This window comes from Lepidochelys olivacea (genome assembly GCF_965140295.1).
Source record: "Lepidochelys olivacea isolate rLepOli2 genome assembly, chromosome: 9".
NCBI classification, from domain to species: domain Eukaryota; kingdom Metazoa; phylum Chordata; order Testudines; family Cheloniidae; genus Lepidochelys; species Lepidochelys olivacea.
In genome coordinates, this window is record NC_140419.1 from 86,237,222 (window position 1) to 86,261,719 (window position 24,498).

The 24,498-nt window shown below is 39.2% G+C and overlaps 1 protein-coding gene across 3 annotated transcripts in view; it reads left to right on the forward strand.

The window, feature by feature from the left end:
- The window catches only part of SMARCA1 (SNF2 related chromatin remodeling ATPase 1), a 74,372-nt gene extending 53,442 nt beyond the window's left edge, over positions 1-20,930 (forward strand). The window contains exons 19-24 of one of the 3 annotated variants that reach the window (XR_014713168.1): positions 2,925-3,047; positions 6,403-6,535; positions 8,321-8,439; positions 8,800-9,012; positions 10,444-10,573; positions 19,368-19,478. Coding sequence is in view for 2 of the 3 variants with exons in the window: in XM_084640290.1 (XP_084496416.1) it covers positions 2,925-3,047; positions 6,403-6,535; positions 8,321-8,439; positions 8,800-9,012; positions 19,368-19,478; positions 20,278-20,349 (771 nt within the window). In the remaining variant the exon portion in view is untranslated. Of the gene's footprint in view, positions 1-2,924; positions 3,048-6,402; positions 6,536-8,320; positions 8,440-8,799; positions 9,013-10,443; positions 10,574-18,190; positions 18,274-19,367; positions 19,479-20,277 lie in introns of those variants that run through there. The other 2 variants (XM_084640290.1, XM_084640291.1) reach the window with 2 other exon arrangements.
- Positions 20,931-24,498: the final 3,568 nt, after the last annotated feature.

A 24,498-nucleotide genomic window follows, 5' to 3' on the forward strand; every position in this document is an offset into this window, starting at 1 on the left:
CAGCATGCACTTCAATTTGCCATTTTTGCAATACTGTAATATGCCACAGCAAGAAATGTCTTGCTGACTTCAGCTGGTTATTGTCTTACCATATGCCCAGAAGTATGAGGATGATACAGTTTGTAATTTTGTCATAGCTTGTGCAACTGTTTCTGTTATATGTAAGTGCAATCACATTTTGACTCTTACAATGCTATAGTTGAATAATGTCCTATAGAAGTGGCTTTTACATATTTATGAATTTTGTGTAATTAAAAAAATATTTGCCTTTGTCCATTCAACTTGATTGCCTTTAATTTCATAGTTCTACTTTGAATTATAGGAGAGGTCAGAAAGGAGTGGCCCATTTGCTTAATATGCCGTTCTTAATTTAAGACATCTTTATCATATCTCCTCTTAAGTTTTCTTTCAATTTCTTATTCCTTTGTTCTTTTGATATAATAAACTCTGATGTGGGAATTCAGTGGGCAGAATTATTAATTTCCTTATGGGCTTTTCTGTGATGCTCAGTACTACAGTGTTTGAGTGCTTCACGGATATTCAAGCATTTACCTCTGTGACACCTTGCCTCGCATCACATAGGAACTCTGTGGTAAAAGCAGGGATAGAATCCAGTTCTCCAGGGCAGCATTCAATTTCCTTAGCCATGAGACCGTCCTTTCTCTCCCTGTGATATTCTCTCTCTGCCACTACACACCCTCCATCTTCTACAACCAAACTTGTCGCAGCCCAGAGCTGCAATTGTAGGGAAAGCCCTGCTTAGCCATGAGCTGGGGCATGCCCAGGGTAAATGGAATCTTTGGGAAATTCAGCTACTAAAATCTACAAATGAGCATGTGCAAATTGCAGTTTTTCAAAGCCTTATAATTTTGGCCAGGTTTTCATGGGGACAGCAAAAAAGCACATCCTTGACAGAAAGCCCACCTGACAAACTTCAAGTCCCTGGTCCAGAGTATGTGGACACTAGAGCTTTTCAAAGACAAGGTTACCAGAATTTCACACAACTAAAATGTGGGTGGTTTTGGTTTTTTCTTTTTTGTTAGTCTTGTTCTGAAAAACAGCAGTTTTGTTTGAAGTTTTCCCCCAAAAATGTAGCCCAGGGCAGCTCCCTGGCATAGAGGATTTGAACATGAATGGTTAAGTTTGGCAAAGTTCTAAGCAACAGAAAATAGGGTCTTATAATGGAAGTGTTTGGCAGGCTTAATATGAGGCAGTACTTGCCTTAGCTGACCACTTGATCGTCATTGAGGGGTGTCCTTTTGGTGACATAGAGATGGCATAATTGCTCATATGCCACAACCTTCTGCCTAGATGTTAGATCAGAGAAAAGTTCATATTCAATCACAACGAACTGTAGCAGTTATGGTTCAACTTAAAAACAACAAAAGAGAAAATTCTTAGCTAAGGCTTAAATTTAATTCTTTATTTATCCCTTTGTGTCTTGCCATCACAGAATATGTGGTATGCAAGATCACTACTGGGCACTGTTCTTTACAGTTGGAATTTAGCAGTGAGGGAAGGGCCCAGAACAAAGTTCTCTGTGCCCTAGATCTCCAGCAGTACCCTGTGCAGGAAAGACATGGGTAGAGTGGCTGCAGAGGAGATGTGAAAGATCTTCCTTGTGTCAGGAAAGAGATTTTGTGCTGGCTTCAGATGCACTGGGGCACACTGGAGTGTTGCAGTGAGAAGGGAACAAGCCCCTGAGTCCACATGTGTGGATCCAATAGGTGGGAACTTTTTAATAGGTAGGCAGGGTAGTAGATGCTGTTCCACCACATAGGCATGTTTTAAGAACTTCACCTGCATTCATGTGTAACTCCTTTTTGATGGTGATGAGTATGAAGGGAAGAAACTCTTGCTTGCATGTTCAACACTCACATTCAAATCAGATTTCAAATCTGATGTGCTTCAGAATGTAATACACAGTACAGAGGTCAAAATACAAAACTTGCTGCAGTCTGGGCAGGGACATAAAGAGATACCTGCCTTGCTCTACCTAATGCTGTAATCTTCTATCTTTAAATCAGCAAAGCTTCTTTTTGTAAATAGGGTGCCGTATACATTTATATTGCGTATACCTCTGTTCTACACAGTGGGGCAGACATGCAGCTGGTTAACGTTGTCATAGTTCCACTGACTTGAACGGAAGTGTGACAATTTACACCAGCTAAGAGCTGTGCCTTTCCTTGTTTGTAGTTCATGCCCAAGATGTGCTTGGCACAGGACCTGGCACTGTGCAAAGCAGACCTAATATTTTCCAGGATTAGGCCTTCGTGTGTGAGAGGGATGAGCGATAACATTTTTTTTAAACACTTGTCTCTTAGGCAACAATAGGGGAAAAAATAACGTTTAAATTGTTCTATTCACAGTGGAAAGATAATAGTTATAAAAGTCATTGTCTGCTTTAGTTCCTAATCACTGGAGAAATATATCTTTATCATTTTTATGGGATCTAACAGCACTTATCATAGAGAGGAATTGCTTCACCCTTAAGGAACTTAATTAACTGAGATCCTTTGGTTGCTTACCAGTGAGGTTTAACATTACACTTCAATGAAACAAGAGCCTGGAAGCCAAGAAAAAGCAAATGTCGATGAATGACTTATGGTTTGATATATACACCTTGCCTGAAAGAATAATATTTTCAACCTCAACATTTCTGTAAACTGTAAATCCAGCTGAAAAAAAAAAAATGTTCCAGTAGCTATGTGGCATGTTTTAAATTTTTTTTCTACCAGTATATCAAGGTGTCAGAAACATTTCCTTTTGTAACAAATGCTCAATGGTGAGGACTGCATCAATCCTGTCAAACTTAACTTGTGTTTATAGAGTAAATTGTAAAGTGAGATTGATATGAGTATGCACAGTACCCTTAATAACACTGTTCTTTTACTCCTTGCTCATCCTTTTATTGATGATCTTAGGTCCCTAGGAATCCTGACCTCCCAAATGCAGCTCAGGTACAAAAAGAAGAACAAAAGAAGATAGATGACTCTGCACCTCATACTCCAGAAGAAAGTGAAGAAAAAGAAAAGCTGCTCACACAAGTAAAATGATAAAAGTAGCTGAAGTATTTAGTGCATAGCGTTTCATCAAAAGATGACTATTAAAATATACATGGAAGACTGCAGTGTGTTTATAAAAATGGCAGTTCACATTTTTCATTCAGTATTGTATACAGTAAAACAAAACTATTAAAAGGTTATGAAATTAAAAAAACAACAACACATGCACAAAATGTTTAGGTGTAGTGAAAAATATCCCTCCAGTCTAAATGCAGCGATGCTTTAAACTAAAGACATTTAAATGGTGTTTTGCTTTATCCAGCCATCTTGGCAGTTGTATTTGACTAGAAATTCATCAAGTGTGGGAGAGGGAAAGGAGACTAAAGACTCAAGAAAGAAAACCAAATCCACAGAATAGAGAAGGAGAGAGAGGCTAGGAGAAACAGGGTAAAGAGTGAGAAGAAAGAGTCCAAACTGATAATCCAATTAAGCAATGTAATGACATTTTTAGCACGTTTTATATTTCTTTTAAACAAGTAATACACTTCCAAAGTGTGTGTAATGTATATCTGTAATTCCAACTTGGGTTTCTGATAGTATAAATAAAATCAGAATCCTTTAATATTGTAGCTTTACCATACATCAGCTTTTGTGTCCCTATCGGGGGCCAAATCTGCCTTACTCAGTGCCTCTTTTTCCCTTACTGAAGCAAAGGTGTCATTAAAATGTGTTTAGTTTTGCTTGATTAAATACCAGGAAAGTGCTTCAGGAATTCAATGCGCAGGTTTCTAGCTTTTAATCTGTTTGGTGTATGTATGCAGTAGTGATGCCATGAATTAATATCTGAGTTGCAGCACAATCTGCAATGTCTTTAGATACTTTCTAATTTCTGCACAGGACTAAATACCATGGGATTTTTATGTGACCTCTCTTAGAATCAGGGAGATGCCTGTGTTTTGGAAAAGATGGCCTTGGTTCTCTTCCCTAAGATTTCTTGATGTAGTCCTATATTCAGGTCAGAAGGGACCATTCTGGTGATCTAGTTGACTTTGTACATAACACAAGCTATAGGACTTCAATGAATTAATTACTGTTTAAAGCCCAGTAGCTGAGCTTGAATTAGAGCATATTTTATAGTAAAGCATCCAATCTTAATTTTAAAATGTTCAGTGATGGAGAATCCACCACAACCCTTGGAAGTTGTTCCAATGGTTAATTACCCTCACTATTAAAAAATATATAAAAAATAAAATAAAAATAAAAAAATTGCACTTTATTTCTAGTCTGCATTTGTCTAGCCATTGAATCTTGTTATACCTTTGTCTGCTAGATTGAAGAGCTGTTGATCGAATTTCTGTTTCCCCCGTTATGTATTTACTACTTACAACGTCAAATGTGTGTGGAGGGGCTGTGTTTGAGTTAGAGGCTCTAGCTGTCGTCTCCCATGGTTATTCCATTCTCAAATTTAATTTGCCTGTGATACCTTATGTATTAAATTAAGGCCATCCTGGTTGCCTGATTCACGTCAGTGCTGTTGATGAAATCAGTGGAACTGTTTGTGTGAGTAAAAGAAGCTGGATTTGGCCCATAGACAATAACTTATGTTACTCTCTTCAGTTTTTGTTTTTATTATTTTATTTATTTATTTTACAATATATTTTTTTTCATTACATTTAAGGTAGGAAGTGTAACATTCTTTTAAAAAGTATATAATAGACCAAGATTAGTTATTAATATATTTGAACCATGCTGTTATACAGATACTATGATATATACCATCTCTGAAAATACTGTACTCTGATCTTTGATCACAATCCCACAAACTGTGAGGTGTATTTTCCCCAAGTTTTTTGGGTCCTCAGGTCTCAATGGATTCTCCTATCCAACTGCCATTCTCTTAAATATCTGCAAGTGGTACCACAACTTATGTAGTGGATGCATTCCCAGTCTTGCGGGTTTCCAGTATGTTTCTACCCTACCCACTCTTACCAAAGATATTTTTTAAAAAGTCACACAGGACAGGCAAATGTTATCACATGGCAAGAATAAGACATGATCTAAAATCTCGTTCATCTTGACCAAATGTCAGTGGATAGGTTTGGCTTCTGCAGGTACCTGACACTGTCATTGGATGAGACCAATTCCCGAATATCTGAATGCTGGTCTTGATGATTTGACATATTAACAATAAATTATTGAGGAGGAGAGCTTGACTGAAAGAGTAGTAGTTTTATAATCTAGAAACCTTTCCTCTGTAGAGAAATGGACATATTGTACCAAAAGTGCTGCAGTCTAATGGACAGAGAAACAATGCTGCTTTAGTTGTTTGCAGTGTGTAGATGTGTGGTCCCAGTATATTAGAGAGACAAGGTGGGAAAGGTAATATCTTTTATTATTTATCTTTTACCTTTTTTAGAAAAGATTTGCAAGGCTACAGTTTTTTGTTTACTACTCACAACTTCATCAGGTACAGCAGGGTAAAAACTTATGCCTCTGCTGATGTAGTCATCAGTACTAGCTTCACTGATTAAAAAATAATCCTGTATTGTGATCATAGGATTGTTTTTATACAGATCCATTAAGTTGTAGGCTGAGCCTCTTCACTTGGAGAATCCACAATTTATTTATTTATTTTTATTTTTTCTTCTGAATGGTATTTCTCTGGTTAAACAAGTGCAGTGCAGTACAAACCACCCTTAAGACTTGTGGGTTTTTTTTTTGCTTATTCTTGGTTCTTTTTGTTGCCCCTGTCCTAAAACCAATGCATCATCTTTGATGATGATCTTGTGCACTGTATCTCATTTAGCTGTTTTTGTAGTTTGGGTTCCATTTCTACAATGCATAACTGGCTTGCTGTTTGGAAACTCTCAATAACACTGTCATTTGATTGCATCGTGTCAGAACAGAGATCTTTTCTTGGTACAGTTCTGCTTCCATCCAGATGTATCTTATTTATAGTTTGTAAGTATTCTAAATAAGTGCTATTGCATTTGGGGTTTGGTTGGTTAGGTGACTTTCAAGGGCACCAGGACTGGTGCTCCACAAACTCCATTCATTTTATTTGTTGCTCGTGCCTGTTGAAGTATGAGCTAAATCCATTAGGATGTGGATTGAGCTTGTTTCTTTGGAGAAATACCATTTTCAGGTAAGAAAAAAATTTGTTCTTACTGATGCATGAGGGGTTATGCACAAAAACTCACTAGAGATCTTTGACTGAGTAATAAACTCTGGATAATAGAAGTTTATGGAAATCCTGAAAGACCATTAACCACTGTAATTATGTGGCACTGTACTGAAGCATTAACAATTGGAGAAAATGGTACATTCTAAGAGCAAAGTTCTAGCAAAATATTTCCACCTGTACCTGATAGTGACGTCTTTATCTCTCTGCTTGCAGGGTTTTACCAACTGGAACAAAAGAGACTTTAATCAGTTTATTAAAGCTAATGAGAAATATGGACGTGATGATATAGATAATATTGCCCGTGAGGTGGAAGGAAAGTCACCAGAGGAAGTCATAGAGTATTCAGGTTTGTTTAAATTCAAGTATATCTTTTCACAATCATATCTATATAACCATTCTGTTTTGTCATATGACTTTTGGAATTACAAGGTTCGGAGCTTGGAAGAATGTGAAAGGTTAAAAGAATGTGTTCCCTCTTAGAAAACGTGAAGTCCTGGGGCAGATTATGCTGTGAAAGCACCTTTATGTATTCTTATTCTGCACTAGCTGATTTTTAGATCATGACTTGCTTCATCTAAATTTGACAGTGTCATTGTACAAGGGGCTGACTTGTTTATTTTTCAGTGTGGGACTCCCGTTTTCTTGGCAGTGATTACAGAGCTGACATTGCCTACTGTTGGTATATGCACATAATAGACAGCCGAATACAAAGGCTGTTCTGTTGAAGCAAATTAAATTGTGCCCATTTACTTCAAGGTTGAATTTGGCCCACAGGACATTTTCAACACTGATGTAAGCAAAGTAGGTGCGCATGTCAGAACTGGATGAAACAAACCAAAAAGAACAGATTATTTAATATTACTCAACCCATACAATACACACGAATAAAACCAAACGATCATGCAAATATTTAAAGAGCAAAAACACCCGTATTATGAAACCTCAAAATAATGTGAGAGCCAGATCCATCCCTCGTGTAATTCTTTTTGAAGTCACTGGGTTACACCAGGGATGAATTTAACACACACAGTTTCACATCTCAGTCCAGTCCAATACTAATACAGATGGATGTGATTTCTCTTTTATTCTATTCTGGGATTTTTGCTGGTTTTACATCCTGATCCTGCGAAGAAACATGCTTTATTTTGTGTAAAGTTAAGCACATGCACAATTCTTTGCAGGATTGGGGCCGTAACTTGGAGTAGCTTTCTGGACTTGTATATAGTAGCCATTAATAACAATAAATATTTGTGGTATTAACATCAGAACGTGAGTGAATATGCAGTAGAAATAAGTAAACTGAGCGCTTTGAGGAAAATGCCGGTCAACAGCTCTGTGAAATTTTTCCTCAAAATGTCAATATCACATAAATTGATGTACGAAACCAGGCCCTCAGCTTGTGGCGAAGTACACAATAGTTTTTGACTTTATTTCCTTGAGCTTCCCTCCATTCGATTTCACCAGGCAACCTCTCCTAACATCTTACATTTGAGTGTTCTTCCTGTAGTCAAAGAAGGCTGGACTCAAGTCTCTCCAGAACTTATTTAAATTTTTTGGGGTTGGCGAATGTCACTTAGTTCAGTGCTACTCAAAGTGGTGGTCCGTGGACCATCGGCTGCCGGTCTGCGCGTACATTGGGAAAAAAAAATTGCTGGTCCCCCACATCAGATAGCGTGAGAAGCACTGACTTAGAGGATTCCAAGAATGAGTTCGTATGAGCCTGCTGACTTAAGACAGAGGACAAGTGAAAGACCAAAAATTGGTTCCTTCACATGGCGGACTGTTGCACTGACACTAGACTTGTCTCCACTATTATTGATGTAATATGTACTCCCTTACATATACAAAGTTGTGCAGGATTTTATCCATACAGACCTCATTAAAGTAAATAAACTGAAGTCAGTATAATTTGAGTTATTTGTAGCTCACCTCTAAAGATACTGATAAACATGAATGTGTCTGAATTTGTTTTTCACATAGCCTAGTGAAATAGTGTTTGATAAATCTTCAAATATCAAGGAACAGAAAATCTGCATTCTTTAATATTACACTGTTTTGCTACAGAATTCTTCATCCAAACAAGGACATAATGACAAGATTATTTTACAGATTGAATATTTTGTTCCTTTAGCCGTTTTTTGGGAACGTTGCAATGAACTGCAGGACATTGAGAGGATTATGGCTCAGATTGAACGAGGAGAGGCAAGAATCCAACGAAGGATCAGTATCAAGAAAGCTCTGGATGCCAAAGTAACAGTTGCAAAATTTTGTTCTTTTAATTAGTCTTACCATTAATTTTCTCGTACTAAGTGCTGCCTACCGTTAACATTGGATGAAGTGTCTTTCAATTCCCTTTAGAAAGAAAACACTTGGGTAGCGTTGGTATTTTCCACACCAAAGTTGGCTAGTTTTCAGTGGGAGAGGAAGTGATCCCTGTGTATAGTTTGAATAGTGGTTAAAATTTATAAATGCTTTTGGTTGAAAAGCAGAATGAAAATATAAAATATTGTTTGTCATAAACAACTCATACTGCTTGTAACAATTAAGTGGTAAAGCCTTAATTTAGTGTTGTACATCCACCAATAAGTCTTATTTTTGTTTTGCATTCAGATTGCAAGGTATAAAGCCCCTTTTCATCAGCTGCGTATTCAGTATGGAACAAACAAAGGCAAAAACTACACAGAAGAAGAAGATAGATTCTTGATATGCATGTTACACAAGATGGGCTTTGACAAAGAAAATGTCTATGAAGAACTAAGGCAGTGTGTGCGCAATGCTCCCCAGTTCAGATTTGACTGGTTTATCAAATCTAGAACGGCTATGGTATGTACAAGCATCAATTACATGAAGCTTAGATTTTGTAGATAATGTTTTATGTTTCTTTAAGCAGAATTATGTGGAATTTGGATCTGTACCAGAACACTGGAGTGTAGGAAACAATTAGGTATGAGAATGGTCATTTTGGTCTATGTTCTCATCACCAGTTCCTAGCATAAGATGTGGTGGCCTTTTTCTCAGCACAGCTAAACAGTGCTTTACAATGAAATTGAAACAAACAGATTACAAAACCTGGCAAGTCTGAGTCTCATGTCAGCCAAAGAGCTTAATGCAAAGATAGACTGCCCTTACAAATCTGTTGTTTGCTCACTCCACACTAAAAATAAATAATCCAAACTGTGTGTCTGTAACTGGTCTTAAATTGAATCACTTTTCAGATTTAGCTGACAGGCTATCAAAAGATGAAGATGATTTGATTACACATAAAATAACATTTTATTTTTTTTGTTAATAATACTTTATCTCTTGTATTTGTATTTCAGGACTATAATGAGAAGTCTAGTAGCTGAGTGTTTCTACAAAAAAACAGTTATTGTGGCAGGTGACTTAGTGTATGTTATAGTAGGTAAAACGTAAAATTAAAGAAGAATTCTCCTGTATAATGTAGTCATTTTTAAAAAGTCATGACACTTTACCTAGCTCATATTACAGTAGACTAGTTTGTGAACAGTTGGATCATAAATAAAACACAGTACCAATTTGACTAAGATATCGGTCAAATTAATACCCTGCATTTCAGCTGCATTCTTTCTTCAGTCTGGATAATATAGCCATTCTAACTGAATTTAATTGGTTTGTTTATTTATTTATAAAATACCCATCCAAGACTTTGAACATGGCCCCCCAAAAATGAGCAGCACGTTTCAGTAGGAAAAAGGCCATAAATGCCTCCTGTCTACTCCCACAGCTGCTTATAACAGCAAAGATGGTCTGGTTGACATATCAACTAGCAGCACATTTCCTATCCATGTATTCCCCATCCCCTCAACCATCCCCCTTGCCCCTTGATTACCTTCCAAATCTGCCCTTATTAACTAGTAGAAGATACCATTTTTACTAACTTAAATTTCCTTTTCAGGTAGTGTTGGATTTTAAAACTATAAACATACAGGGTCACATCTATGGTATCTAATTTATTCAGCTAAGTTATTTCTAAGTGCTTGTTAATCTCCTGTGAGTAAATTTTATGAGGGTAAAGCATGAGGCCAGAACTTCACAGGTTTTATTATTATAGTTGTTGTTCTTCTCCTCAAGGGGATAGGAGTAAGTGGCCACACAAGGGGGTGGAAATGTGGTGAGTGGTATCTGTTAGAAATTGAGGGACCCAAAATGTAGTGAATATTTTGGTTTAAGTAGTCTTTTTCAAACTCAAAATTATTTATTAAACTGATTATTCTACTATTATAATACTTACAGGCTATAAAGGAGTAGTAACAATACATTGTGAACACAGATGAAAATCAGAGATAATGTTTGGGCTGCAAGCCCCCTTCCAGTTACAGACAATTCATAATTTCTAATATTTTTAAACTAAACCTTTTAAGAGGTAATTATTATTTCTAATGTTTATTACTTTCATTTTTCTTAATCTCTCAAAACTCTGTCAGACTCATGATGATATGCTTAGGCTTTCATTAGTGATGTAGTTTCTGTTTGCATATGAAAATCCTGATTTTTGTTGAAGTGTTGTTGTTGTTTGTTTTTATTTTGCATTTTATAGCCAAACTTGTGTAAAATAGGGTAGGCAAGGCAGTTTAATTCTGAAAAGGACTTGTTTATATATCAGTCCAAGAAAAACTTCACTGTATCTTACCAGCCACTAGATGTCTCTTGAATTCCATATAAATAGCCTAATTTTCCTCCATCTTCTCTTTCCTATTCATTTCCTTCAGAAAACAAATATAAATTCTGCTGCATTTCTTTATTCCCAAAGCAGATGGCCTACCCAGGTTAAGATCACAAACAGAGTGAGAGCTTCTGTAAAACAATAGTTTTTCTTAACTGCACAAAGACTTATTTAAGTGTACAGGATTAGTAATTATTATCTTCCTCTTTATTTTATTTGTGTTCGTGCTTCAGGAATGGACAATACTATGACCTACTGAATCATAGTTATTCTCACCAAGCCATAATTTGTGCCTGTTCTCTGAATCTCTTTTTCTGCATTTCTCCAGAGGAAGAGCTCTCTGCCAGTCCAAGACCTTTGGACTGACAGAGTGCCTGTTTTCTGTAAATATTGGCGATAGTCCAGACTTATCCACACACTTTCTGGCTTGACTATGTCCTTTTACTCTCATGATAGATTCTCTATCTTCAGTGGTGCAAACGGTGATGGTTCAGTGCTCCTCCTTTCTCTGTTGCAATCCTAGTTTTTGTAGCTATGACAAGAACGAACAAAATTCTTTCCGCTTTCCAACCTGGACAAGAAGTATCAAACGACCTTGAAAGAAATGAGCAACGGGCAGTAGATCCTTTCCATCAAGACTTGACTCCTTGTAATAAAAATATATGGATTATTCCATATTAGAGTGCTTGAGGTTGAAGACAAAATTCATGATGGATATTCTATTTTCTAGTAGAAGCATCTAATATCCCAGCAGAAGCTTATTTGCATGGACCAATCAGATTCTCCCATCAGCAATTTCTAAGGCCACAGCTACACTACAAACTTTTGTCAATGCAAGTTACATTGGCGTAAAGCTGTTGCAGTTAGTATAACTCTTTTGCACCTGCATACTTGACGCCTTGTGTTGGCACTGCCTATACTCACCAGGAGTGCTATATTGATGTGCAGTGCACCGTGAGTAAGTATCCCAGTATTCAACGCACCATCCTCCAGCACACTGTTTTTTGCGAAGTTTTGGCAACATATGGTGGGGGAGAAATGAGTCACACAGGGGGTAACTGGGAGCAAGAGGTTAACTTCCACGAGTGCAACTGTGTCCATCCCATAATGTCATCTATATCCCATAATTTTCATGCCTTTTAAAAAAAAATTCCGAATGGCCTTCTTCGCTGTCAGAAACATGGAGCCTGCACAGCTTGGCACTATTGTCATAAGCATTGCAAACACAGGATGCACGATCCCCAGTATTTGAAAAGGCATAAGAAGAAGTGAATCAGTGGGGAACATGAGGATTTCTTGGAGAACAGATTACTGTGGGACACAGTGAGAGTCAGTTCAAGGTTGTTTGGTGGAATTCACTGAGCAGCTGCAGATGGAGTGCTGCTCCTGGGCATGAGAAAGGAGCGCTGACTGGTGGAATCGGATTGTGATGTAGGCTTGGGATGATGAGCAGTGTCTGCAGAACTTTCAGATGCGGAAGGCTACATTCCTGGATCTATCTGTCTGAGCTCACCACATCCGTCCAGTGCAGCGACACCAAGATGAGAGCTGCACTGACAGTGGAGAAGCCAGTGACGATTGCACAGTGGAAACTTGCAACACCAGATTGCCACCGGTCAGTGGGAAATCAGTTTGGAGTTGGATATTCCATTGCTGGAACCATTGCCATGCAAGTGTGTCTCCTGCTGTGCAGGACTGTGACTCAGCAATGTGCAGGACATAGTGGATGGATTTGCTGTAGTGGGGATCCTGAATTGTGGTGGAGCAATAGATGGCATACATATCCCTATTTTGGCATCAGACAACCTTGTCACGTAGTGCATCAACAGAAAGGGCTACTTTTCTATGGTTATGCAGGCGTTGGAACACTGGGGACGCTTCACCGACATCGGTGTTGGCTGGTCAGGGACACTCTCATCTTTAAGAACAGAGAAATGTTCAGTAAGCTACAAGCAGAGACTTTCTTTCATGACTGATGAATTAATATTGGTGATGTTGAAGTGAACCTGGGGGACCCTTTGCTCCCCTGGCTCATGAAGCTGTACACCAGACATCTAAACAGCACCAAGGAAAGATTCAGCTACCCTCTCACCAGAGGCAGAATCACAGTTAAATGTGCTTTTTGGTAGATTGAAGGGATGCTGGTGGTGTTTACTCACAAGACTGGATCTCAGTCGGAGGAAAAAATCCCAATAGTTGTAGCTGCCTGTTAAAATATTCCAGAAGCAAAGGGGGAAAAGCTGCTGCTGGAGTGGAGATGGAGTGGCTGTCTACTGAGTTTGAAAAGCCAGACACAAGGGCTATTAGAAGCACTAACACAGAGCTATCTGTCTCAGGTAGGCTTTGAAAGAGCACTTTAACAGTGAGCCACAGTAATGTATTCTAATGGACTGTGCTCTACCTGGCCCAGCTATTTTGGGGCCTTTTAGGAATTTGTGTGGTGCTGTGTATGAATATAACACTGTCAATGCACCTATTAATTTTGTGTGTTTGCTACACACTTATGATTATTACAATGTCACTGATCCTATGAGTTGTCACGCTATATATTAAGGAGTCAGTGGGTGCTTTCAAAACTGCTAGGCATCCTGTAGCATATGTTGTGAATTCATAAAGATGAATTATTTTCCAAATAATAGAATTTTATTCAGTAACAAAATGAGTGCAAAGAAAAATCTCTGCAGTTTAAAAACTTAATAAATGAAGAGAACAGAACTTAACAAGGGGAAAACTCTTATGTACATTTTACATACACATACAGAACCTGTGGCTTTCACAGGTCAGTGTATTACTTTTGCGGGAATTCTGTGCCAAAAACTTTTAAAATTCTGCATATTTTATTTGTCAAAATAACACAATATAATCACACCAGTTTCAATTATTTTGGTAATTTTATTTCAAAATACCCTGTCAGCAAGTAGGTCTGTAACAACACATACAACAAAAAAGATTCAGGAAATGTGTTTTGACAGATTCCTTACATCTTAATACAGAAGTTTAAGTAATAATTCATTTAAACTACAGTACAGAAACTTATTCCCGCACCCCTCAGAAGCAGTGCAAAGGCTTGGGGGACTTGGGTAATGGAGGAGCTGAGGGAGAGGGAAGTAATTGCTGGGAAGGAGACTGGATGTGAACTTGGAGGGTTGTTGGGTGGGAAAGGTATGGAACGGGTTTTTTGGTATGGTTTTTTGAGTGTGTGGGGCGGGGGGGGGAGGAGATGGGGTTGTTAGGGAGCCTCCCCCATGCAGATCCTGCCTGACCCCTAGCATCTCCCATTCAGTTAGGCACATCTGCCCCTGTCCCCATGTGTCCCTGCACCACCCTGTCTTCATGTGGCTTTGTGCCCCCACTCAGCCACCCTCCTGCCCCCATCCCCATGTGTTCCTGTGCCCCCACTTGGCCACCTGCCTCCAGTAGCTAAGAGGGCAGCAACTTATACCCTCCATTCTGTCCTTCCCACAGAGATGCCTCCACAGGGCCTGTTGGGTAGTCCAAAGATAGCACATAACAAACAACAGGTGGTCAGAAGATTTTTCTTCTGATTGCATGAATTCTGCTGGTTTTTTGACATATCTTTCTAGTCAGATATTTAATTTCCCCCCCTTGTAGCCTTTATAGACGAACAGTTTATATTAAGTAAATGTTTGTGTTACCCACAAAGTAGAAGTGATTAAATGGTAACAATTTAATGTTGGCAGCTCCATAGAATGTCACTCTTCATTGTAGTATCAAAGAGGGTAGTAGTCCAAATGAAGTGATTTCCCCTTGGGATTATGAACATTGCTTTGAAGTATCCCACTTCAGTGCAGTTCTTAGCAGGAGCTTGATTCAGTGTCTGACGTTGAGGTTGTACCGTCTGTTAAAGTCAGGTTCAGGCACACAAATGTGGTAGGCAATTCCTTTGCCTGTTGTCATTCACCTGACCCTGACTTTCATAGAGAAGTTATTCAGACCTTCTGTCACTCAGACTTAGGCAGTCTTAGTGTCTAGGATTTTCAGTGCACAGGAAATGTAATGTGGAGTCTTTAATCTCTGAATAAGTCTCCCAAGTTTACTGATATTTTCTGTGCTTGTTGTATTGAAGCTTTATGACGACTGATAGATATAGAAAGGGGGGTATATTAGTAGTCACCCATCTACTAGAAACATCAGTTCAATAAATAGTACTCAGTCGAAGCATAGTGGCATGCACTGAAAGTGTCAGTCTTTTTAAGTTTCCTGTTGTCTGTACATGTTAAAAGATTATTTAGCTGCCTTTTCTAGGTAGACTGAAGAAACTGCAAAAGAGGCTGTGAAAGAAAAAGTACTAGTGGTCCAAGCCCGTTCCCAAATGCTCATCTTCATGTATTTCCTACTTGATGATGGAGTTTGTTTAATAAAAGCCATGTGAACAGGTCTGCAGGTACTCCAGTTAGTTCAGCCATATGAGAGCAGTAAAGCAATGTAGTATCCTGGCATACTTTTAAAAATAACTCAAAATACCTACATAGATACTGCATTGCAGAAGGATTCCCAGATTGGTAGATCTGTTTTGTGTACATTATTTCTAAGATGAGGATCCAGTTCTTTTCCCATTTTTCTTACTTTGTATTATTTAAAAATTGTGAATGAACTTAATGCCCTCAAAATGAGGGATTCATCATGCTGGTTTGAGGCAGGCATAGAATGGGCAGGACTGTGCATAATTATCCGTAGCTAATATTCCCACTCCCCAGATATACCATAGCATTGCAATTCTACTCCTGTGCCAGTCATGTAAAATCTAGTGGTTTAGTGATGTGAACATCCAGAGATTTGACTAATAAACTTTCACTCTTGATCTAAGTACAGACTTGAATCCAGGTCCTCAGATTTGAAGGGTTAGTGGACTAATGTACAGTGCCCTGTAGCTCCTTTGCTTTTTCTTAATACTTTTTATCTGTATGTGGTATTGAGTATTGCCATGTTATCTATTTTATTCAGTCTAAGTTATTTAGAAAGTATTTTTGTATTATTTTAATGATAAAATGTTTTGTGATCATTTCCCACTTTAAAATTGTCTTTTACTGGGTTTCATAATGTCATTGGTGGTGGTGCATTTTTTCATTCATATTATAGATTCAGGCTTTAGTCAGATATAAAGCCAAAAAGTCCTTTTTATAAAGACATCTTTTTAGTTCTGTAGTCTCCAAGAGTGTGAATCAATGGAGGCTATATAGATCATAGGGAAATTGACATTATCTGTAGTTGGGAATTGTATGATAGTAGTATCCTCCCACCCTCGTGTCCCTTGAGCGCTGGATTGTTTTCCTATGGTTTAGAATAGTTAGCACAATAATCTTCTGCTTCTTTTCAAGTGTATAAGCCACTGGAGGTAATTTGGCATTGCTGTAATATGAGGACTTGGAGAAAGTACTAGTTTCTGCAAGAGGTAATGAGATTCCTCTCCCCTACTCCACCATATTATTGATAAACAGATGAATAAGAAGAAAATACTCTCTGGTCACAAGCAGTAATTACTTTTGGTGCACACAGGATCCAGTCACTGCTCCTCTGTGAGGAATGAAAGCTGACCAGCAGCACTCTTCTTAGGAGAATCTTTTTGCTTCAGAAGATACCACCAAGTACAGAGAACCTTCCTCCACCAGAAATATAGGAGGGTTGTTACAAATTGCTCTGTCTGAAATGGCCATCTATTGGATACAGAACGCCTTGGAAAGTGCTGGGAGCCAGGACTCTGCCGCCGAGGCTAAAATGGGGGTTTCCCCTCCCTTTTTCATAAATCAGCAGCTTCCCACAAACTTCTGACAGTATCCACAGGAAAAAGGTAAAACCCTCAGTGTTACCACAGATATGCTCAAATGTTGTTGGCCTCTCTTCTGCCATCTGACAGTATCCCTTGTTGCTTTGCATCTGGAGTTGGCAAGCTACCTCAACAAGATCTTCAGTGAAGCAATTTCCTTTGCAGTTGCTATTTGCCTTGGCCCCCTTCTACTCGGCCTAACCACAGAAGTCGATTCCCCTGTAGACACTGGAAGGACAAAAACCACTGTTATTCACCATGGGAAATGCCCTGTTCTTACGTTAAGAAACTTGACGGGCTTCCTTCTCCCTTTCCACGGAGTGACTGCCTTCAGGAACTCTGTTCTGAATGTTGGGTTATCAGGCTCCCAATCAGGGAGGCAGACTTCCTGGTGATGAGATGGAAAAAAAACCAACAGTAAATATTAAAACTAAAAGCAAAGCCAAGCAAGACTCCCGACCTGGAAGACTTTTAGGCTGTGTCAGAAGATCATATATAATTTTTTAAATCTAAGTTTTGTGGGTCTATGTATTACAATAATTACTAATTGGGCTGGGAAGATCTTTGGGAGGCCTGTATTCCAGCACATGCAAACCTCTGATTGGCCCTTACCCCACTTATTCATTGGGGACAGAATGACCTCCCTCACCCCACCTTTATTTTTTTTTTTTTTTGAGTCATCAAATCGAGACATCAGGCAAATAGATTATTGCTATCTTTAGTACAGAATTTCTCTCTCCTCTGTGAAGCTTAAGAAATGTTTTCACTTTATCTGTCGGATTCTTCCCCGTCCCCCACAAATGCAATAAATGAGAGCATCCAGCTCCTCCGAGAAAGTGTAGACAGGTATTTCTTGTCTATTTTTAGTGCCAAAGCATTCAAGAGGCTTCAGGGCAGTCTTACATCTCAAATGGCTAAACTGCTTTTAGAAGAACAAACAATTCCATTTAGAATAGTTTGAGTCTGAGTAGCAGCTATAAAAAAGGGAGCTTTTTTTAGCATCCATAGGTCTTCTAGACACATCTCCATATACCCTCCCTCATATCTTTTTTTGTGTTTGATAGTTCTGATCAACAGCCAATCCATTTTTGCACACAGACCATCCTTTCAGTCTGGCCACAGCTCTGCGAATTTAAAGATTCTAACCAAAGTAGCAGCTACCATTCATAAGGATTCAAGGGGTTCATGATCTGTTATATTTAGATAATTGGCTAGTAAAATCCAAATCTCTGATGAAAGCCCAGATTGAGTCTCAGTGTGTGCTCTCTGGGTTTACTGTTGCAGCGTCTCATAAATCTTCATGTGAGTGCTGTAGATCTATCTGGAACTTGTCCATCTGGGAGCCCAGTTCAGTACTGGAGAAGGCTATGTGGATTGTCTACAGAAAGCTTTAGAAAATTTGCAGTAACAATCAGAATGTTCTTTGACATACAGGAGATTAAATCAGATAAATCCTTTAGTTATTTGGCTTAATTGCTCCTTTTGCTAAATTTTGTACATTGGTCCTAGCTTAGTGAATCTTTTGGTTTCAGTGTGAAAATGGAGAGAAAAAGCAAACTTGGCTCTGCAGGAGAACCTAGCTTTCCATTCCCTGGAATGTCAGCAAATCTGTGGTGTGAGTCCTCCTCACTTCCTCAAGGAAGTTTCACTAACAGATCGCAATTTGACCTTTTAACCCCAGTATCTTTTGTATGGGGAATCCCCATGAACCAGATGCCTGCGCAGGACAAGGGGCCAAAAAAAAATAAGTACTTTGATCTGTAAAATGGGGATAGTAATACTGTGCTTTGGCTATTTAGACTGTAATCTCTTGCCACAACAGCCCCTTCCTTACTTCATTTAACTAGCTAGCTTCCTGTCTCTTACCATATCACCTCACTTTCAAAAACCTACAAACATAATTTCCTCATTCCTGCATCTTTCAGCTCATGTCATGTTTTTCATCAGTTTGGAACAGTCTCTCGCTTCCTATCTTGGAAGCGCCCCATCAAATCTTCCTTCATATCCCTCCTTGGAACCATTTCTGTCGTGAATCCTTCATTCCTTGCTCTTCTTACCAGAAATCTCTTTGCTGTTATAAATGAAGTCCTGTTTCTTGTCTCCTATTTACTTCCTCTGTTTTAAACTGTAAGTCCTTTAGAGCGGGGGGCACAGTATCATATATATTTATGGCATTACATAAACTTTTTAATAATAATCAATTAGTACTCATGCTCAGATATTCTACCACTGGCTTAAGTCAGTAAATTTTTTTCATTTCATAACCCCTTGTGCTAATGCTCACAGAGCATCATACTGCTGATATGGGAACACATCGCAAGAAACGGCCAAATTCATGAATGTGAGACACATAGGGAAACATTACTTCTTTGGTATCTATAGAAATACTGTTCAAATCACAGCCGTGGCTGGCATGTTTTGCTGTATCAAGATGCTTTTAAATAAGGAATAAAGGGCCAGGTTATCAAAATTGCTCACTCCCATTTAGGCACTTAAATGAAGTGGCCAGATATTCAAGAATGCTCAGGACCCTGCAACTCCCATAATTCTTGATGGGACCTGAGCACTTTGGATAATCTGGTTCATATTGTTGGAATCAAGCACCTTTGAAAATGTCTCAGGATGTTTTGAAATCCCTAGTGACTTTCAGTGTATATAGTGATGCAGTCTCTGCTGCAGAATTTAATGTTTGATTATTACCCTTCTTAGGAATTCCAAAGACGCTGCAATACTCTCATATCATTGATAGAAAAAGAAAATATGGAAATTGAGGAAAAAGAGAGAGCTGAAAAGAAGAAAAAGGGAACAAAAGTTCCAGCGGTAAATTTATCAGCATTTACTTACCTCTTAATGGGGCATGATTCAACATTTATTGATTTGTCTAGTTGAAACGAAGTGCAAAATAAGGTAACTGTAACCTCAGGTTTCTCCAAAACAAAACTGTTAGTTTGCTGAGAAAGAGGTTATGTGGATACCATAGGTGTTCATCTGTGTCTCCCTGGAAGTGTGGGTAATAACTCCTGAAGATCAGAACTTCAAGTCTTTGATTCCCTTTAAAGGGTTTCCATATAGGTAGCATAGAGATACCTGTCTTCTGAGTGCGATGCATTCCTTGAGGAAAATATTCCCCCTCCAGACACCCCAACAAGATGTAAGTGGATAGTATTACATAAACTTTAATGTCACATTGTTATCCAGTCTCTAAAATACTAATTACTGGAGGGAGATATTTAATGAATTAAATAGTTCTTCAGATGAATTAAATAGAACAAGCAAAGCCACATACACAAACCAGGGGTCTAATCCTGCTACCCTTATTCATGATGTGTAATACTGAACCAATAAAACTCTCTGTGGAGTACTGCTCATCGTGAAAAAGTGTGGCCCTTTGTGCTTATTTTAACTTTAACTTTTTCGGGGGGGTTCTCTTTTGCCCTCTATTGTGCACTATGAATATGAATGGTTGAAATATATGTTGCATAGTAAATTAGAGCCTCTATCTTCGGACTGAATAGGCATGTCATTCTAGTTTTTAATATATTCACAGTACATTTGACCATATGTGCTCATATTTTTCAACATTTGAAAAACAATAAGCTGTTTGTTTTTATTTCTTTAGTCACAGAAAAGAAAAGCAGATTCAGCAACAGAGAGTTCTGGGAAGAAGGATGCTAAGAAAGTGAAGTCGTAAAGTGGAGAAACTGAATGCTAAATATAAAACTGCCACTTTTTCTTTCTATCTACAAATGTTAATTGCCAGCTTCTGTGTGTTCATGGTACTCAGAAAAATCTCATGGTTTAATTTTTGCAAATTTTGTATATTACACAATGCCTTTCTTCACTTAAATAATGTGTAGCTTTATATTTTATGCATTCCAGTACGTTAGTCCTGTGGTTTTCAATCTGTGGTCTGCGGCCCCTTGCGGTCTCCAGACTAAGGGGTCCTTTAAAGGTTGTCATTACCATAGAACAGTGGTTTTCAACCTGTGGTCCACGGACCTCGGGGGGGGTACGCAGACTATGTCTAAGATTTCCAAAGGAGTCCACACCTCCATTCGAAATTTTTTAGGGATCCTCAAATGAAAAAAGGTTGAAAATCACTGCTTTAGTGTATCGTATTTTGTGAATTACATGTCTTCAGCAAAATTCACTCAGTCCTTGTTCTTTGAAGCTCGTGCTGAGGTTTTAGCTTTTATATGTTTTATATGCTGCTGCTTTAAAAGAAAACTTAGATTCTATAGCTGTATTGTTGTTTCATACTTTAAATTTATATGGCTGTGGGAAAATAAATTGAATTAAAGTGATTTGAGGAGAAGTATACTCTTACCCTTCTTGTTTTGTGTTGTGTATCCGCTTTACCTGCTCTGTAGTATGTGGACATTAGCATAATAACAGATACTTGTTTCTAGAGTATTTGGATAGGATCAAGAGCTGGAAAAATGATAAAAACTAGCATCGATGCTTGCTGTCAACATTACATTTAAATTGTCTGAAATATTTAGGAGGGAAGACATCGCAGAAAAATATGTGGAAAAAATATTTTTCTGTGTGCTCGGGCCCTGATTCAGCAAGGTACTTAAGAGCACGCATAACTTTAAGCATGTTAGTAATCCCACAGATTCCTGTGGGACTACAAGCATGCTTATGTGCTTTGCTGGATCAGGGTCTATTGCAGTAATTCTTTTCTACTCAGCTGTACTGGTTACTACATTACAGACTTGTTCAGGAATGAAGTAATTCAGCTGCATGTTGGTGGGCTGGTTCACTGTCCAGCTGCAGAATCAAGCTGAAAAACCCTGTTTATGATATAAAACAGTTGCTTGCACCCTCTATCCTAGTTACACATCAGGCACTAGGAAACAATAGTGGTTAAGCTCCTTTTCAGCGTTACCATTTGGATGAATGGGCAAGAGTCCTGAACACACTTTCTGTGGGGTATATGCCTGGCCTTTTTCAAGATGGCTCACAGTCTCTGGTGATATTGGATTCCTTTGCCATTCCTAGATTAGCAGAGAGCAATGGAAGTTAGGCACCTAAAGATCTTTGAGGATCTGGGCCTACTGCCTTTCTTTAATTTCCCAAAGGCTGTCACTGTTTGGTTTCTAATATGGATCACGCTGTAGTGAGGCCTGCCTTTATAACTAAGTCTAGATTAAGGCAATGTACTTTACTCCGCTCTACTGTAGAAGAGGACTACTGAGGGTATGTCTACACTATGAAATTAGGTCGAATTTATAGAAGTCGATTTTTTAGAAATCTGTTTTATATATTTGAGTGTGTGTGTCCCCACAGAAAATGCTCTAAGTGCATTAAGTGCATGAACTCGGCGGAGTGCTTCCACAGTACCGAGGCAAGCGTCGACTTCCGGAGTGTTGCACTGTGGGTAGCTATCCCACAGTTCCCGCAGTCTCCGGAAATGAGATTCAAAAGTTCGCGGTTCTTTTCCTGTCTACCTGGCCTGTGCATCTGAGTTGAGAGTGCTGTCCAGAGCGGTCACAATAGAGCACTCTGGGATAGCTCCCGGAGGCCAATACCATCGAATCGTGTCCACAGAACCCCAAATTCGACCCGGCAAGGCCGATTTAAGCGCTAATCCACTTGTCAGGAGTAGAGTAAGGAAATTGATTTTAAGAGCCCTTTAAGTCGAAAAAAAGGGCTTCATCATGTGGACGGGTGCAGGTTTACATCGATTTAACGCTGCTAAATTCGACCTAAAGTCCTAGTGTAGACCAGGGCTAAGTACTCGCTAGTGTAGAATGCAGCAGCTTCTCTCTTCAGTGGGTAGAGCTGAAAGACTTCTGCTCTGGGCTCTGCACTGCCTGTTTTTGGTTATGGGACAAATTCAGGGTTTGTAAAGTTCTGATATACAGGACACAGTTATGTGAAGATATTGATTCTCCACCCATATGCCTTTGTGGGAGTTACCATCAACTGGGTTGCCCTTGCTGTCAGTTCATCTCTCCAAGGCTGATGACAAGGCCTTGTCAGCAAAGGCACAGCACCTCTCTCCACCACAACCTGAGTTTGAGATGATTCAGGATAAAATGTGTTATTTTGGTTAATCTTTTGGAAGTTTATTGGTTTGATTCATGTTTGGGAGCAGGACATGAGTCAATTACTGAGTCTTGTATGTTGTAAGATTTGCATTTTTAAAATCTATTTATTGATGTTAAAATGCCCAGATCATCACCTCTCTATTATGATGAGAAGTTAATAACAAAGACAGCTTTGCGATGGTTGTCAATCTATATTTCTAATGTAACCCAAATGGGCCCCAAAAGAGGAGTGCTCTAAGATGAGGAGAACAGCTTTTCAAATAACCTTTTTATGCTAGAGCAGGGGTGGGCAAACTTTTTGGCCTGAGGGCAACATCGCGGGTGCAAAACTGCATGGAGGGCCAGATAGGGAAGGCTGTGCCTCCCCAAACAGCCTAGTCCCTGCCCCCAATCAACCCCCTCCCACTTCCTGCCCCCTGACTGCCCCCCTCAAAACCCTCAACCCATCCAACCCCCCCTGCTCCTTGTCCCCTGACAGCCCCCTCCTGGGACCCCCCTGCCCCTAACCACGCTCCCCCCGGACCCCGCTCCCTGTCCCCTGACTGCCCCAACCCCTGTCCACACCCTTGCCCCCTGACAGGCCCCCTGGGACTCCCACGCCTATCCAGCCTCCCCATCTCCTGACTGCTCCTGCCCCCCAGAACCTCTGTCCCATCCAACCGCTCCCTGTCCCCTGACTGCCCCCCGGGACCCCTACCTCTTATCCAGTGCCCCCGCTCCCCGCCCCCTTACCATGCCGTTCAGAGTGTCAGGACTGGCCTGGGGGGAAAAGTAGGAAGCTGAATGGCACAAGATCGTGCAGTTGTTCTGGAGATGATCTTCCTGATCAGACAGCACAGTTTCTCTGAAGAATGATAGTTGCTCCAAGGAAGGACCTTTGTTATCTATTGTATTTTGTAGTTCCTGGTTAGACTAAATGTGCTGTTGAACCACAGTCCTTGAGAACACTTGTGTATTATAAACTAGTTCCTCAGCAAATTGAGTCTCCCCATCCATCATGTCCTACAGTGATAACTAAAGAAAATTGCTAACAGCTGCTGGTCAGGATTAAAGTAAAATGGATCCTTTTTTTCTTCTTCTTTTGTTGTAGTTGTAGAGATGTACACAATATGCACCTAGTAATATCTAAATGATGTGCTGCAAGGACTCTAATGTAGATGGACTGAATTAAAGGAATCTTCCTACTTTTAACTAGTATTTTCTTAGAAAAAAATACTGAATGTGAATAGCTTGTATTACATCTAGCTCTAACGAGGCGCATTAGAAAATTCTGAGCCCTAAGATAAGATTAAATAAGTGGTGTAATAGAGAAATGATGCAGTGCCATATGAGGAGTTTCAGGAATGACTTCAGGTCTCCCACTCAGCAGGCATCTGGAGTGTGTGTGTGTTCCTTTGGGAAAGGAATATAAATGCTGCAATTGTTTAGCACCTTCTAGAGCTCAGGTTATGCATGTGACATGGAGAGTGGAGCACAGGAAAAGGTCCAGCACTTATATCTGGAAGGAAAAAGAACAGACCTAATGTTTTAAACTGAGTATACTGAATCCTTGAATTTGTTTTGATTTTGGTGTTAGGTTAGGGATTTCAACAACAAAAATGTCATCCAACCAATAAATACATCATGTGAAAATTCAAGCTTTTGTACTACTACAAAACAAAGAGAAAATATAGTAATCCTGCTGTACTGATGATTATTTTATAGTATTGTGAATTCCTGCTATCCCAATTTGCATTAGTATATGTACCTATCAGCTAGGAAGTTTCTCTTGTGATGAATTAGCA